The sequence below is a fragment of the Hyperolius riggenbachi genome, chromosome 7, assembly GCF_040937935.1.
Source record: "Hyperolius riggenbachi isolate aHypRig1 chromosome 7, aHypRig1.pri, whole genome shotgun sequence".
Taxonomy (NCBI): domain Eukaryota; kingdom Metazoa; phylum Chordata; class Amphibia; order Anura; family Hyperoliidae; genus Hyperolius; species Hyperolius riggenbachi.
Window position 1 is genome coordinate 238,506,167 of NC_090652.1, and position 18,577 is coordinate 238,524,743.

General features: G+C 45.2%; 1 protein-coding gene across 2 annotated transcripts in view; it reads right to left on the reverse strand.

Moving 5' to 3' along the window:
* The window catches only part of ITGA4 (integrin subunit alpha 4), a 299,845-nt gene that overhangs the window by 95,487 nt on the left and 185,781 nt on the right, over positions 1-18,577 (reverse strand). For both annotated transcript variants that reach the window (XM_068245421.1, XM_068245420.1), the window contains one exon: positions 8,240-8,348. In XM_068245421.1, coding sequence (XP_068101522.1) covers positions 8,240-8,348 — 109 coding nt within the window. The remainder of the gene's footprint in view (positions 1-8,239; positions 8,349-18,577) is intronic.

Here is an 18,577-nt window from a genome sequence, read left to right on the forward strand (position 1 = left end):
TATCTGTTTAAATTTTAAAATTGCAATCCATTTTTCTGACTGATTGTAACATTTCAAAAATATGACCAATGTACTACACACGTATGTTACATTTTTTCCTCATTTATGATAAAATGATTGGAAACTCAGAGAAAACTGCTAGGGTGTGTATATTAATAAACTAACAATCCAACACACACCATACAATCTTTAGTAGAAATAGAAGAGAAATATCTGGCATTCCGGATAGATTTTAATAGAAAAAAATGGGAAATCCGATCAGATTTTTCAGTCGAATGAAAAGCTTTCGATTTTTTTGAGATACGATCGTTTTTTATCAAATTACCGTAAAATTGGATTATTTTATTGTATCGTGTGTGGCCACCTTCAGTGTGCTCCCAGCCTAAATTGCTAGAGATTTACCTACATTCAAATAACTTAACAGGAAAGTAAGATGTAAATCTGAGGATGAGCACAAGGTGGCAGTGTAGCACATCAGCCATTTCATATAACAGCCTCTCTGAAAGGATGCATTTATTATTGGCAATATTTGCTGGCGACATTGCAGTGATATATCAATGCTTAGTTTTCATTTTAATTCTGATTTGTGATGCCAAAACATGAAAAAGATTTATAACTTTCAATAAAATGACGCTAGTCTATTGATCTGTGTAGTGTTTATGTATTCTAAGTAAATACATTTAACCAAGCCAGCTGAAAAAAACCCTGAAATGATACACATTGATATTCAATGATAACACTGGGTAACTCTAAATAATGATGGCATTATTGAACCGCAAACACCGCTGCCTAGGTAAGATGTTAATCGAGAGGTGAAGGAATCTCAACTTTTTTTAAAAATAATGCATGGCAATTGATCCTGAAGCTATTTCGAAATCTAAAGGAATTAAAAATGACCTTGTTATTTCAGTCTGCTACAAGCAGATTTTTTAAAAATAAAAATTCAACATAACTTAAAGCCAACATTTCAATGTTTTGCACAGAGCTTCATGTGTTTTTTGCTGTAAAATTCAAGACATCTGTTGCTCTGTGTTTAAAGTGAACCAGAGATGAAGCACCCTCATGTATTTTGTCATATATATCAGTGGGAACATTAGAGAAAACACCTACCCTGCTCTCTGTTTCATTCTTTACTGCTCATCCTGCTTGTTATCAGCCCTGATAAAATCCCAGACTGAGCATTTAGTCTGGCTTTGCTCAGAAATCATTATAGCTGAGTCTGTCTTCTCTGATGTCTTTTCAAGCCCAAGCCTGCCCCCTTCTGGCTCTGCTATAATGACTCAGCTATAATGATTCCTGAGCACAGCCAGACTGAATGCTCAGTCTGGGATTTTATCAGGGCTGATAACAGGCAGGCTGAGCAGTGAAGAATGAAACAGAGAGCAGGGTAGGTGTTTTCTTTAATGTTCCCACCGATATATATGGTAAAATACATGAGGGTGCTTCATCTCTGGTTCAAAAGCAACTGTAGTGAAAATAAAATAATAAATACAATTAAATAGGATGAGTACATTTTTACTCGACTGCAACAGGTTTGGTGCTGTTCATTTGGTCAGTGGGATGTTATTTTGGCTGTGAAGGGGTAATGTGGGTGCCATGATTTGGCAGCCGCAAAGCTGGGGACAGGCAAAGACAGCAAAGGTTGATGTGGCCACAAGAGTTCTGAATATCTTTGTAAAGGCTTTGGGCAACCAATGCCACTGTCATTTTATTGATGAGGAGTGGGGGCAGAGGGGAGGGAGAGGATGGAGAAGGTAAGTTTTATTAGTTGGGATAAAGTGTAAAGTATGGATTATTGTTAAGGGGTAAGGTTAGTTCTAGGCCTAAGGTAGCAGTTAAGTTAAGGGATGAGGTTTGGGGTAGGCTTGAAGAAGCTGTAACGTTATGGAGGGAAGTAAGGATTTTGCATTAGGAAATGAGTACAGGTAAGGGGTGAGGTTAGGGCTAGGGTTAATGGCTGAGGTTAGAGTTAGACTTCAGGAAGCAGTTAAAGTTAAGTGATGATGTTAGAGTAAGGCTTCAGGAAGGACTTCATTTTAATGGGTGGTGTTAGTGTTAGGTTTCTGGAAGCAGTAAACGTTGGGGTAGTTAGGTTCGGCATCAGTAAGGGTTTCATGTTTAGGGAGGTGATTAGAATTAGGTAACAGGGATAGTTTAGCATTAAGTGGGGTTTTGGAGGTTAGTCATAAGGAAAGGGTTAACATTTTAATTGAACCAAGCACCATTTTAGCACCCATAGTATCTCAATTACACATTTAATACGCATGCCAACAATGCGGCTCCTTATTATTTAAAAAAAAACTTCAATGTTACCCCTTCTTTTTACATTTAGAAGTTTAGCAGAGGCCTTTGTTATTATCCTTCTTCCTCCGACTTTTGAGGCTTGCCCCTCCCCAGAAAATTGGGGCAGATAAAAAATGCTGTAATTATTTTTTGAACACATTAGCAGAGAACAAGCAAAAGCTTTCATCAGCAGGGGGGTGGAGAGATTGGACACTATGCTTCAAAGAGTTTATAGAAGCTACAGATGCTATTTTCACACCTTCCCCTAAATAAATAATGGGCAGTTAGAAGGGGAGGGGGGGGGGGGGCATGGAAGCTCCTATAGCTATTAGAAAGCAGGATAAACTGCAGAAAAAAAACATGGTGCTTGGTTCCCTTTAAGGGTGGAACAGTTAAGAATAGATGAATAATAAGAAACAAATGATGATAGCGCAGCATAGACAAACCCTAGTGCCGGCATCCAAATGAATGGCACAAAAATGAACTGTACGCTCTCTTTCCCCATTCAACATACTACAACCTTTGCAAAAACAGAGATACAAAGCAATAAGGAATTAATTAAATGTCTGCAGAGTATTTCGGCATCTAATATGTTTGTGGCTGTTTTAAAGACTTGAAAATGTTTGTGGTAACTGCAGAGAGACCTTTTAAAACGTTGCCAAGTTCAGCTGTTTGAAGAGAAGTTGATATGTGAAAATTCAAATCCAATGAGGATGTTTAAAAGTTCTTAAAGGAGCCCTAAACGTACATTTTTTTCTTTTAAATCTCCTCCTATCTAAATAGTAAATGCATTCTCCTTTTCTGAACCAAAGTTATCATCTTTGTTAAGTGTTTAGCTTGTTCAGTAAAGGTTCGTTGAAAAAAGATGCATTTTTAGTTGCAGAGCTACAGAGAAACAGAAAGTGGGTGGGGCTAATGAAAATCACCCTGCATGCATCTTGGTAGGCAATATCCGGTTGATGATGAGCACAAGCCTAGTCAAAGCTTATGGGTTTCTCACCATAAAATGTAAGAATAATGAACAAATGATAATTTAAAGAGATAAGTAACAGCTAGTGCTGATGCCTGATGTTGATGTATATCATGTTCAATACTTGAAATTCTGTCCACTTTAAACTAAATATATTTTTCAAATAGAAATACTTAAACCTATGATGTGAATCCACAGTAAGTATATGAAGAATTTGGAGATGTTGCCCAGATCAACCAATCAGGTTTTTTTTTCTTATAAATGAAACCAGGAATCCAGTTGCTATTAATAATTCTGTTTTAGTTTAAAGTTCATAAATCCATCCAAGTGATTCTTGGACAGTATTTACCTTTGAAAGTACTTGAGGAATATGTAGAGTCTGAGAGAGCCAAACCACAAATATTATGATTACAATTCAAACCATTTTGTGGAAATAAAAAGAGGCTCAGATTCCGTTATGCAATGAGAATTTTGTTGAGCTCTGTTCTGTCATAAATCAGCTATCGATCAGAAAAAATGGTGGGTGACGTAGACTTAGCCACGTGTGTATTGAATTCATCAGGCACTGCACTAATTGTAAGTGACCTGCTGGGGTTGATGTAAAAAAAAACCATAGGCTGGCATTGTCATTAGCCTGAGGAAGCGGGTTCAGAGTCAGACCTGTGAAATGCTTTACCTATGCAAAAATAAAAAATTTTCATCTCTTTTTACCTAGTTTTATATACCCCTCGGCACTTCTTCAAGTGGACCTGAACTCTTACAAAGGACAGAAAGGAAACAAAGAGAAATGCACCATGTATGTATTTAAAGAGTTTGTTTAATTCCCCCTCCTTTGTGTCTAATCACTAGTTGTAATCTGATCTCTCCTCTGTGTCACATGACTGCCTATGGCAGAGATGGCAGATAAGCCCATTTGAAAGCACTGGATTTTAACAATATGTCTGCTTCCACGAATCAGGAAGTATAAACAGTGCTTATTTATTTAAATATTTATATCAGCTGTACCAAAGAAATTTATTTTGTATAAAGGTTATTATGCTGTTGTGTATCTTTTAGAGCAGAGAGGAGTTCTGAGTTCAGGTCCACTTTCACTCCTATTTTGCACATGAAGAGGAGCGCAGCACAGCTCTTCCAGAAGATCCTGACAAGCGGTGGTGGGAGCAGGGAGGATCCAGAGGCAAGTTTCTGATTTTTGACTCAAGGTTTGCCTCGGGTTCACTTTAACCTTTTCGGGACCACGTGCATTAGATTCTACGCCGCACTTGTGGCTGTCCTAGCCTGATGCGGCGTAGGATCTACGCCGGCCCGCAATTTCCGCTCCCGACGCGATCGTGCGCACCCGGAGGGGGAGATTAAGCTGTCATATGACAGCTGGCATCTCCCCCTAGTGATCACTACGATCGCCGTCCGATCGTAGTGATCAGTTTGACAGCTGCAGCGGCAGGGGGGAAAAGAAGAGGATCCACTTACCTCCCTGCCGTTCCCGCGACGATCGGCACCCCCTCCGCTCCGGCCGGCATCTCCGCTCCGTCTGACGTCAGCGTCGGGTCCCGGCTTTATGACGCCATCAAGCCGCTACCCGGAACTGATCGTCAGACAGAACGGAGATGCCGGCCGGAGAAGAGGGTCCCGTGCGGCTCATCGCTGGAGCCTGGAAGGTGAGTGAAGGCTGCTGGCAGAAGGGGGAGGCACAGGCCACCATGGGGGGACACCAATCTAGCCAGCCACACACGGGATCCGGCCGCCTGACCCCCCCAAACGTTTGCACCCCCTCCCGCGCAAAATGCCTGGTCCGTAAGGGGGGGTAGGCGGCCGGTCCCGAAAAGGTTAAGATATATCAGGAGAAATGAATCCTGAGTCAAGACTGATAGGGGGCCATAAGCAGTTCACTTTTTCTCCATAGTTTTCTCCTAGGAGATACTTTTTCATCTTCTGTTTAAAATATTTTTTCAGCGCTCTTCAACTGAAAAAGTACTAAACAGTTGGTAAAAAAGTACTGTTAAAATTATTCTGAGTATTTTATTGTTTGCTGGTAGCTTAAAAGGCATTTTATTGATAAGGCGTAAATATCACCTAGGAGAAAACTGAAGAGAAAAAGTGAATTGAATAACGGCCAAGGGGAGATAAATTGTGAGGTAACATAGGAAAAGAGAGAATTGTTTCCTAAAATAAGAATTGCTGCATTCCCCCCAAAAAACAGTAAGAATAGCGATGTTAGTTGTAAAATAACTTCATTATTATAATTTCTGTTTTTCTCTAAGTGAATACATGTAGATTAATAAGCAACGTAATGCTGAAGACCACAGATTCAACATCACTGAGAGTGAAACTCCCAGAAGGAACCGCTGCTCATCTCGACCTTGATAGAGTGAGAAGAGCTGCTGTGTAGGCTTCAGCTCACCACAAATAATGAGGCTGTTGTACTATCTTAACCAGGCTTGTGGGCTTTTTGGCTTATACTGTTTGGGTGTGTTTGCCTTTTCTAGTGGTTATTTGAGATGTTTTTCTGCAGGTGCAATAACGATTATAACAAAAAGTAAATCAAAAATATAACATTACTGTATGTGAAATCCTTTTTATGACAATCACAAGAACTTTTGTGATGGTTCCTAAACTTGCGATGAATTTACTTAAGACATCTCAGCGCGCCGATACCCAAAAATTCGACAAGATATCCAGCAAATTTAGATTGGAATACAGGAAAGCTACATAAAAGCCCTAATTTACTAAAAGAATATCCCGAGATCTCCAAGTGAAGATATCCTAAGCCGAGATGCACACTTTCTACATTTACCAAAATGATATGTACCCCTTAGATTGTGTTAGGGCCTACAGCTGTAAACCCTATTAAGGAGGAATAGTTATGGTGTGTACACCCAGGTGACAGTTCAGGAACGCGTTCTGTATAGCGTTCTGATACTATAGAGTGGGAGGAGAGCGGACAGAGCGAGAGTGGGTGAGGTGAGTAGAAGAACAATAAGGTCAGCCTGCTCTGGAAAGACAATCCGCCAGTCCAGATCTCTCAGCAATGTATTGGAATGAATCGGGGCCACTGTACACATGCTAGATTTTAGGCAGAGGCATCCCCAACTCAGCCAAAAACCATCTAGAGTGTGTACAAGGCCAGTGGCGTATCTAAGGAGCTGTGGGCCCCGATGCAAGTTTTACAATGGGGCCCCCCAAGCACTCTATACATAACAATTGATACGGCAGACCAAAACCTGCCAATGGCAACTACAGTGTCAGAGGTGCAAGAAGGGGATGGGGAATAGCTTGTTAATGATTACCACTGTTCAAAGTATCTATAGAAGTGATTATTATGAGCACAGGACCAATAGAGAGCTAATACTGTAATTGAGGGTGGGCCCTTCGGGGCCCCTCTGCCCCAAGGGCCCCAATGCGGTCGCTACCTCTGCACCCCCTATTGCTACGCCCCTGTACAAGGCTTTAGTTACATAGTTAAATGTTCTGCATATGCAGAAAATGTGTCAATGCTGCATAATAATAGGGGATCAACAAAATGCTTTTTATTACCGAGTCACACGTCTTTTCTGATATCTCTTATTTTCTCTTATTTTCCTTAGGGTTGTCACAAAGTTGTGAAGCTTGGTGATGCCAAGCGAAACTAGTCGGTGATTGGCTGCTGCTACCCGACCCAATGACCTCCTACCCGCTAGGCGGTGACGCGCCGGTAGCCTCGCAAGTACGCGTGGAGACTGGCGTCCCACGGCGCCAGCCATCGAAAGCGGGCCGTGTGTGAGACGGTTGTGTTGCGGATGGACTCTGGAACTTTGAGCAATCTGAGTGACTTAGCTTAGTGGAGACCCTCTGCGCCAGATGCCCATGCACATATGTACCATGCCGGCTCCACAGCAGGACGAGCCCTGATAACCGGTGTCGTCAGACTTCACGCCGGATCACATCACAAGGCGGGGGCCTCCACTGGATCACAGCATTTGCAGCCTGCCTGGGCGGCTGGTACAACATAGCCAGGTGAAGCGTCTAGTGCACTGCTCTCGACGGACTGTCGGAGGTCGTAAGTATAGGCACACTTGTGATAAATGCCATGCATGGGACATGCCGGTCTCTTTGAATGAGACTTAATCACGTCTGTTCGGATGATGCTGGACATGCTTGCTTAACATTTGCCTTTTTCCATGCTGCTTCTCTCTTTGCTGCTTAAGCCCTACGCAGGTGGACTGTGCTTATTCATACGGGGTACCCCAATGCCTTGACTTGTGTGTATGGGTAGGTGTGTCAGTGTCGGTATGTGAGCCTTGGTTTTAATGACAACAGCGCTGTTGCTCTTTTAGCTCCGTTGTTTTGCATTACTGGTCTCATTTTCATGTATAGCCAATAAAGATTTTACTACTTTTGCATACACCGTTGTGTCCTCAGAAGCCCTTTGTTTTCATAATTTTGTAATTACAATATGGTTCAGGACCGCTTCCCAAATATGGAAAGGTGATGCATAATTAGAATATCCATGTTCCTCCCCTTTGTCCCATTCTCGATCCCCGTTATACTTGTCACAAAGCTGTGCTTGTGTTAGAGGAGGAGTGTTGGTAATGTATTGCTAAACTGTGTAAATATGCACGACTATCGACCATAAGGATCAGGACTCTATCCCTCAAGGGCAACAGCTTGTACCCAAGTGCTGTTGGTATGGCGAGGGTAGGAGGAACGAAAGGCGGAGCAAAGAGGGGAAGAATGTGCTCGCTTAGAGGATCCAGCACTCTAGATATGTATCAGGGAAGCTGTACACATGCTAGATTCTTCACAGAGACAGCCCGACCAGCAGCCTCTGCCAAGTTCAGTCTAGTGTTTGTACAACTCATCATGATCTTTATTATACTAGAACAAATATCATCACTCCTAATAAAGAAATACTAGCAATAGTAAACTGTTAAAATCTGTGTAGTATGCCAGTATTATATAAATATAAGAGCTGTACATATAAATATAAGAAATATACAATCAGCATACCTTCATATCCATCGTTGTCCAGATCACCAATATTAGTAATTGATTCTCCAAACCTGGCTGCATACAGATTACTTCCAGAAAGCGCATTCTCCAATTCTGTCATCCTCCCCTAAAACACACAACATTGTTTACAGATCATTATGTGACATGGACATGACCTCTGAGTGTTCAACAACATTGCTATGTTCTGCAGAAACTATTGCACATCACAAAGTTATGACTGTTCTAAATGGTCACATTGCATATTCGGTAGTGATGCATCTTGGGAAACCACAGTTGATTACTCAAAGCTGAATTATCACAAATACCTTCTGCTTTAAAGAGGCAAAAGTATACTGTATTCAGTGTTTCTTTTTAGTAGGAGGGCCTTTTGGCATCTTTTAGCTCCTTAATCCTAAGGCCCGGTTCACATTAGCGGTGGCTATCCGGAATAGCCGTGCCGGAGCCGCACCGCATGCTGGCCGGACGAAACGGACGCACGGCATAGCAATGTAAGTCTATGCCACGGTTCACATGCGTCCGTTTCGTCCGGACCGGAGCCGGACCGGATCCGGACTCCGGTGTCCGTTCCAACATGCGCTATTTTTGGGTCCGGCTCCTCCGGCAGCCGTATCCGGGGCGGAGCCGGACTGCACCATCCGGCCAATGGAAACCAATGAGAACCGGAGAGCGCACAACACACTGGCAAAAAATCCGGATGTTCTACCCCACTTCCTATGAGGATTGTTGCGGCGATATTGGATCGGGGACACATGGGCAAGCATTTTGGAGTGGAGCAGCACGAGCTGGAGATGTTGGCAGCATGTTGGAGGTGGAGGTGAGTGCTAAACAGCAGAGGGCCTGATTCCACAGGTCCCCCTTCTGCTGACCTCCCAGACCCCAACATTTTTTTTTTTTTTTACGATACTTTTGCCAAACGGATCCGGATCGCATCCGGATGAACACCTGATGCAACCTGACCGGATCCGGATCGGATCCGGATCAGAACCGTACGGTTCCGATCCGGATCCGGTCCGGATCCGGTCAGGCCATCCGGTCCGTTTGGCTGACAACCGCAAGTGTGAACGGGGCCTTATACTATCCTAGTGGTTCTGGGTCTACATGCGCTATCTGGGTATTCTGTGAGACTTAGTGAAATAGCTTTAAAGTGAAAAGGGGTCTTATATAATTTTTGGGGGGGTGAGCTGCTTTTTTGTGCTGTTTCCTCCCCCTATGATTCTGGAGCTTCCACTTCTCTTACTTCAGCTCAGCTTTCTTCATTGACTCCTTCACTGCTGGTTAGGAGTTGGGATATTTGCACTGTGTATTAGTTTTTATTGATGGTATGATGTTTTTATTTGTCTGCACTGTGTTTTAACATTTAAGTGAACAGTAATAGCTGATCCCTTTTGGGGTCACATGTTGATTTTTACATCCACTACAAGCACTGAGCACTTTCCTAATGTTGCATTGCTGCAAACTGCAGGGGAGGTTCTTCCATTAAGCAACGTGAAACAAGTGCTTCAGGGTGGCAACAATTAGAGGGCGGCAGCTCCACTCCCCAAATGTCCCCCCACCCCACTCCCTGTCTCTCCCTCCCTAGATGTGTAGCTTTGCTTCACTCACATGCTCTCAGCGTTCCAGTGATGGGACTTCCATTCCGCCCATCTAGCACTCTGTATCCATGACTACAGCAGTGCCTCATGTGACCTGTTACGTGTTACATGAGGCGCCACTGTAGTCAGAGTGGAAGCAGTACTTCACATGTTGCTGGTGATCACATTGTTAATCTGCTGAGAGTGGGGGAGTGATGCTGGTGCAGCATATCCTGGGGATCAGAACTGGGATGCTGCGGGCCAGCAGTGAGGAAATGCTGTCTTGGAAGAAGCTTGGGGAGGTAAGTGTAATGCTGGTGCATGCAACAGCCCGATTTGTCTCTACTCTCCGGTCCAGCTTTGCATACACACGTCGGGGGGCATCCTCACAATATTTTGCTCCATGCAGCAAAAAGACTAGAACTGGCCCTGGCTATCTGTGTTGAACCAGTGTTGGCAACCATCCAAACATTTATGGATTACGAACACTTTAAAAAAGGTAGTAGCAGAGATTATGGGAACCAACACACTTTATTTTTCAGACATCTTAAAAAGGTACATGAGCTAAATATAATTTACCTTATTTATTGTATGTCACTCTTATCAACCCACTTTACTTTTTGAAGTTATCTTATCTATGTCTCGATTATCAACACATTTGCTATTTAAGGAAACACAGAGAAAAAGAAAAAAAAGAAAACAGCTTCAAAGTCTTTGATGTCACTCTTCAAAAGTTTACATTTGGCACTTTCAGAAACTTTCCCAGAGCAAAGCTATGTTGGATTCTCATGTAAGCCATGTACACCTTCCCATACTGTCCAGAGCTTCACTGAGGGGAACATTGGTTCTCAGAAAATTCCTGAAAATTTTGACTTTCAGGAAACCTTGGCTGCCAGCGTAGTAAATTCAGTAGTTCATTTCAGTGTAGACTTCACCACAAACTTTCATTGCCCCAAAGCCATACAGAGGAAGTGGCATCAAAGGGTTTTCACTACGGTTCTGTGCTGGTTTGTTTAAAAACAGCGTGCACAATGATTTAAAATACACTGTACAGACAAAGATGTAACAGCCAATGTACATACGGAATAGTTATTCTTCCCACTGTCTACTATTTATAGACTGGCTCTAGAATGTAATTATTTTCTTTGTGATGTACGGTACAGGGATTTATTTTTAAAAAGTACTTCCAGTATATAATAGAGATTCTGTTAAGGCTCATACACACGGGGCACAACTGTCGCCACAAACACGTGGCATGCGCATGTTGTGGCGACAGGTCCCCCGTGTGCATGAGGCGCGCGCCACGAACCATCGCCAGTCAGAGCTGTCGCCAGGCGATTGACGTGGCCAATCACCGGTAACAGCTGTCGCCGCAACTTCGCTGCAACTGTCGCTAGTCCGCCACGCGTACTGCGTGTGTATGCGGACTAGCGACAGCAACCCATACTCCATGAACGGAGCTTCCGGCTGGGGGGGGGGGGGGGGAGAGGAACCTTCGGCGACAGCTTCCGCCGCATCTCTGTCCCTCTGTGCGCCATGCGTACGGCTGCTGCACGGAGGGACCTGGTGACGAACTGTCGCTGCTTTTTTTTTTTGTCTCTTGTGAGACATCTGTGCCTCGTGTGTATGAGGCTTTATGTAAGGCTCTCAATTATTGCTGCAAGGATTGGTGGGTGGTAGGGTTAATCTCTCATCCGTTCAGCTGTAACTCATTAACCTCCCCGGCGTTCTATTGAGATCGCCAGGGCGGCTGCAGGAGGGTTTTTTTTTTTATAAAAAAAAATCTATTTCATGCAGCCAACTGAAAGTTGGCTGCATGAAAGCCCACTAGAGGGCGCTCCTGTTGCATATTTCTGATCGCCTCCGGCGACCAGAAGTAACAAGAAGGGCCGCGATGAGCGGCCCTACTTGTTTTGCTTTTCTCGTCGCCATGACGATGAGCGGAGTGACGTCATGGACGTCAGCCGACGTCCTGACGTCAGCCGCCTCCGATCCAGCCCTTAGCGCTGGCCGGAACTGATTGGTCCGGCTGCGCAGGGCTCGGGCAGCTGGGGGGACCCTCTTTCGCCGCTGCTCGCGGCGGATCGCCGCAGAGCGGCGGCGATCAGGCAGCACACGCGGCTGGCAAAGTGTCGGCTGCGTGTGCTGCTTTTTATTTGATAAAAATCGGCCCAGCAGGGCCTGAGCGGCAGCCTCCAGCGGTGATGGACGAGCTGAGCTCGTCCATACCGCTCAGGAGGTTAATGACAGAAACTCCACCCTTCTCCATCCGTAAGACAGCCACGACCATGTTTCCCAAAATCTTCAGAAGCTCTGTATCCACTCCCACCTGCTTGTTGCGGCCCATGCCCACCTCGGCAGCCACCAATTAAGCCGCGACTGCTGAGCTAGGATGGGCCAAGGAAAGCAGATGAGGGTGGTTGCAGAGCTTCAGAAAAAAATGTCATGGCAGCTTTGCTGAGCAGGGGGAAGAGTTCCTGTCATTAATGAATTATAGGCCAGAAGGTGAGTAATTATCCCTACCACCCACCAATCCTTGCAGAAGTAAAAGCCTTATATTGCAGGCTCTCTTTCTTTTCTTAAACCACATACACAGCTCAACGAACGTCTTTTAAATGCACAATTATCAAAGAACTTGAAGAAGTTGGACAACTTTTGTCTAGTAAAAGACGTGCAAACGACGAGGCGTTATCACTGATAAGATGCGACCACCGACTGAAAAGACGCAGCTTAAGTCAATGCAACTGTTACATTAATTTGGCATCAGCACCATAGCAGCCAGCAATGCAGGTGCCTCGCTTTTCTGCAAAATGCGCAGCATGGTGGTGTAGTGGTTAGCGCTCTCGCCTTGCAGCACTGGGTCCCGAGTTCAAGTCCAAGTCAGGTCAACATCTGCAAGGAGATTGTATGTTCTCCCTGTGTCTGTGTGGGTTTTCTCTGGGTACTCTGGTTTACTCCCACACCCCAAAAACATACAGATAAGTTAATTAGCTTCCCCTTAAATTGGCCCTAGACTATGATACATACACTACACAATACATACATAGACAGGCCCTTATGCCAGCAAAAACGGTAACTGAATCAGGCGCAGTGGGCAGTGTGGGGTTCCACCTTCCACTTCACAGAGTGAATAAAGTCTACTAAACTTATGTAACCATGTCCATATTCAAATCATCATCTCAAATTCATTGATTTCTAAAGACTGCCATCTTATCCAGCTGTGTACCAGTCTCCTCTTAATCTAGACAACAGACTCAGTTACATGAGATAAGTCAGATCATCTGGTCATGTCAGTAGGCAGGATGTAATATGGGGTCAATCGGGTGAGTGGTTATATAATCTACTGCTGCAGATCTGTTTGGTAGGAGGAAGTTCTGTTGCCATGTCTGTTTTCCTTATCACCAGTGCATGACCATGCAGAACTGCTTCCTGGAACGATGAAGATAAAACAGACTCTATAGATAGAAAAAAAATAATAATTCAGAGATTTCACAAACCACATACACCCAGGCAGCAGGCACCGCCAAATCTGAACTTAGAGACTGAGCCACACTAGACTAGCTCACAGTATACTGTATTTCTGACTGGCCTAATGCATTGTGACTGCGAACACAATCATTTCAGCATGGTATGTTTGGGCACAGTAACCCTACTGTTTGGGTTCTTCCTATTCTGTGTCAGATATACTGACTTGTTCAGGTGATCACTGAAAAGAGAATGATTAGCATAAGCAAATGACTAAAGTCGTGTAAACACATACGAGGACTGTCACTCGCAGAGCTCAGTACTTGGGGTTACTTTTGGTAACAGTTCTGAGTGATACACACACGTTGTGTTTCTATGGACTGGGTGAGGAGCTCAACAGTGAGTTGCGACAGGGTGGGAGAGTAAAGGAGGGGAACAACAGGCTCTTGTGTGCTTGGGTGATATGATCTGGCAGCCCTGGCCAAAAACAGGAAAAATGGGCGTGGCTGAAGAAAGTCGAGCGCCCATGTAAAAACTAGAAATTAATGGCTACAGCCAGAAGAAAAAACAGCGAAAGGATAGCATCAGGGAAGTTCTGCTACTTGTAGCCGAACTCTGTACAAAAAGATTAGCGGACACCAGAGGCAGATACATTTCAAAACGTCGGGCGCTAATTTGAGAACGACGTAAATGAAAACAAAACCCGGTTACGTGAGCATTTTATTGCTATAGTAGAATATCTGTAAAGTTACAGATATCTCTACAACTTAATTAACATAGTGAAATATTGGTAATATTTCCAGATATTTTACTATGACCTAACCTCTCCCTATTCTCACACAGAACCCTCCCCTGGTGGGCAACTAATAACCTGCCCCTCAGCAAGTAATAACTCTCCCCCTGGGCAACTAATAACCCCCCCTCAGCAAGTAATAACTCTCCCCCTGGGCAACTAATAACCCTCCCCCCTCAGCAAGTAATAACTCTCCCCCGGGCAACTAATAACACTCCCCTAGGCAACTAACAACCCTCCCCGCACTAACCAATAACCCTCCCCCATTGGTCCGCTATGCTAACTACGGCTACCACTTTTGGACCCCGGAGCCTGCTATTTATCGCGTGCCTATTTTTGTCAAGCTACAGTTAGCTGCTCCCAGCCAGAGGATGGCGTTCAAGCAAAATAACAACAATGGAGCTCTGTCCATGCATTTGAATGGACATCACTTGAGCGGCAAATGCTGTGATTGCTAAGTTAAACGCCCCTGTGAATCGGGCCTAAGGCGTGTATGTTGACCTGGAGGCGATCATTTTGGCTGCTTGATTGGGGCAACTTAGCGCCACACTCAGTTCAATCTATTTAATGCCTTTCAATCTATTTAATGCCTTTGAGCGATGAGTGCTGATCAGTTTGTTAGGTAACAATGAAGGGGTGACTAAAGATGGTCTATGAGGTGCAAAGAATTCTGTCTTGGGTGCAAACCTAGTGTAATCTGACAAGTGAGGGCTGAAAGGCCAACATGATTAGTAAGATAATAACAGCATCTATGAGAGAAAACATAAACTTCACAGTGCACCTCTCACATCATAGCAAGTATATAATCTAGCTGACAAGTTCGGCAGTTTTACACTTGTGCTTTTGAGAAACACAAAACTAATCTATGTTCTCATCAGTTTGAGGAGATGACAAAGCATCTGTACGACAGAAGAAAAATGTGTCATGTGAAACTAGCTGTTGCACTCATCTGCAGGCTTGTGCAGCGTTTGCAGGTGCAGATTTATAGCGCTACGAGTCTCACATATCACGCCCTCAAGTTCACACTGCATAGACAATCAGGGCTGGGAGACAACAGTCCGCTACTCAGCCCAGTGATCTGTAAACCACTTCATAACAGCAGATTTACAGCGATTATTACCCTCCCAACAGGACAGAACACAGAAAACAGGCGTCACAGCCTCGTGGCTGCAAAATCTTGATAAACATTTATGCTTCTAACTGTGTTCTAGATCAAATTATACAGGATTTCCATGACCTAAATAATATTATAAATACTTGTCATTTCGTGAGGAGACCTATTTAACCTCTTTAACTACTAGTAAACAAAACAGTCTGCAAATTTCCAAGAAAGAAACAGAGTTGCTGCTGATTTGCTAATGAATCAGCAGCTACGGCAGGGGTGTCTAAAACTATAATACAAAACTAAAATACAAAGTAGGCCAACCTCAATGTCTAGTCGCCACTCCCCTCCCTTATAAAATTCCTTGGTGTCTAGTGGCACCCCTACCTCCCCAATACAGTTATCTGGTGTTTAATGCCCCTCTCCCTCCCCTATACAGTTTCCTAGTGTTTATCGGCAACCCTACCTCCCTAATACATTTTACAAAGAAGAATGGGCAAGGATTTCAGTCTCTAGATGTGCAAAGCTGGTAGAGACATACCCTAAAAGACTGGCAGCTGTAATTGCAACAAAAGGTGGTTCTACAAAGTATTGACTAATTACACACACCCCACTTTGCAGTTATTTTTTTTTACATGTTTGGAATCATGTATGATTTTTGTTTCAGTTCTCACGTGTACACCACTTTGTATTGGTCTTTCACGTGGAATTCCAAAAAAAATTGATGCATGTTTGTGGCAGTAATATGAAAAAAATGTGCAAAACTTCAAGGGGGCTTAATACTTTTGCAAACCACTGTAGTTTCCTGGTGTCTAGTGTCCCCCCTTCCCTATACAGTTTCCTAGTGTGTAATGGCCCCCCTACCTCCCCTATACAGTTTCCTAGTGTCTATTGGCCCCCTACCTCCCCTATACAGTTCCCTGGTGTTTAATGACCCTCTCCCTCCCCTATACAGTTTCCTAGTGTCTATCGGCCCCCTGCCTCCCCTACATAGTTCCCTGGTGTTTAATGCCCCTCTCCCTCCCCTATACAGTTTCCTAGTGCCTATCAGCCCCCCTACCTCCCCTATACAGTTCCCTGGTGTTTAATGACCCTCTCCCTCCCCTATACAGTTTCCTAGTGTCTATCGGCCCCCTACCTCCCCTATACAGTTTCCTGGTGTTTAATGCCCCTCTCCCTCCCCTATACAGTTTCCTAGTGTCTATCGGCCCCCTACCTCCCCTACATAGTTCCCTGGTGTTTAATGCCCTTCTCCCTCCCCTATACAGTTTCCTAGTGTCTATCGGCCCTCCTACCTCCGCAATACAGTTCCCTGGTGTTTAATGCCCCTCCCCCCTATACAGTTTCCTAGTGTCTATTGGCCCCCTACCTCCCCTGTACAGTTCCCTGGTGTTTAATGCCCCTCTCCCTCCCCAAAACAGTTTCCTAGTGTCTATCGGCCCCCTGCCTCCCCTACATAGTTCCCTGGTGTTTAATGCCCCTCTCCCTCCCCTATACAGTTTCCTAGTGCCTATCAGCCCCCCTACCTCCCCTATACAGTTCCCTGGTGTTTAATGACCCTCTCCCTCCCCTATACAGTTTCCTAGTGTCTATCGGCCCCCTACCTCCCCTATACAGTTTCCTGGTGTTTAATGCCCCTCTCCCTCCCCTATACAGTTTCCTAGTGTCTATCGGCCCCCTACCTCCCCTACATAGTTCCCTGGTGTTTAATGCCCTTCTCCCTCCCCTATACAGTTTCCTAGTGTCTATCGGCCCTCCTACCTCCGCAATACAGTTCCCTGGTGTTTAATGCCCCTCCCCCCTATACAGTTTCCTAGTGTCTATTGGCCCCCTACCTCCCCTGTACAGTTCCCTGGTGTTTAATGCCCCTCTCCCTCCCCAAAACAGTTTCCTAGTGTCTATCGGCCCCCTACCTCCCCTATACAGTTCCCTGGTGTTTAATGCCCCTCTCCGTTCCCTATAAAGTTTCCTAGTGTCTATCGGCCCCCTGCCTCCCCTACATAGTTCCCTGGTGTTTAATGCCCTTCTCCCTCCCCTATACAGTTTCCTAGTGCCTATCAGCCCTCCTACCTCCCCTATGCAGTTCCCTGGTGTTTAATGCCCCTCTCCCTCCCCTATACAGTTTCCTAGTGTCTATCAACCCCCTGCCTCCCCTACATAGTTCCCTGGTGTTTAATGCCCTTCTCCCTCCCCTATACAGTTTCCTAGTGTCTATCGGCCCTCCTACCTCCCCAATACAGTTCCCTGGTGTTTAATGCCCCTCCCCCCCGTATACAGTTTCCTAGTGTCTATTGGCCCCCTACCTCCCCTGTACAGTTCCCTGGTGTTTAATGCCCCTCTCCCTCCCCTATACAGTTTCCTAGTGTCTATCGGCCCCCTACCTCCCCTATACAGTTCCCTGGTGTTTAATGCCCCTCTCCCTTCCCTATACAGTTTCCTAGTGTCTATCGGCCCCCTGCCTCCCCTACATAGTTCCCTGGTGTTTAATGCCCTTCTCCCTCCCCTATACAGCTTCCTAGTGCCTATCAGCCCTCCTACCTCCCCTATGCAGTTCCCTGGTGTTTAATGCCCCTCTCCCTCCCCTATACAGTTTCCTAGTGTCTATCGGCCCCCTGCCTCCCCTACATAGTTCCCTGGTGTTTAATGCCCTTCTCCCTCCCCTATACAGTTTCCTAGTGCCTATCAGCCCTCCTACCTCCCCTATGCAGTTCCCTGGTGTTTAATGCCCCTCTCCCGCCCCTATACAGTTTCCTAGTGTCTATCGGCCCCCTACCTCCTCTATACAGTTCCCTGGTGTTTAATGCCCCTCTCCCTCCCCTATACAGTTTCCTAGTGTCTATCGGCTCCCTACCTCCTCTATACAGTTCCCTGGTGTATAATGCCCCTCTCCCTCCCCTATACAGTTTTCTAGTGTCTATCGGCCCCCTACCTTCCCTATACAGTTCCCTGGTGTTTAATGCCCCTCTCCCTTCCCTATACAGTTTCCTAGTGTCTATCGGCCCCCTGCCTCCCCTACATAGTTCCCTGGTGTTTAATGCCCTTCTCCCTCCCCTATACAGTTTCCTAGTGCCTATCAGCCCTCCTACCTCCCCTCTGCAGTTCCCTGGTGTTTAGTGCCCCTCTCCCTCCCCTATACAGTTTCCTAGTGTCTATCGGCCCCCTACCTCCTCTATACAGTTCCCTGGTGTTTAATGCCCCTCTCCCTCCCCTATACAGTTTCCTAGTGTCTATCGGCTCCCTACCTCCTCTATACAGTTCCCTGGTGTTTAATGCCCCTCTCCCTCCCCTATACAGTTTCCTAGTGTCTATCGGCCCTCCTACCTCCCCTATACCGTTCCCTGGTGTCAACCTAGTCAACTGTCACAGGCAGACTAACCCCAGCAGTCAACCTAGTCGGTTCTCGC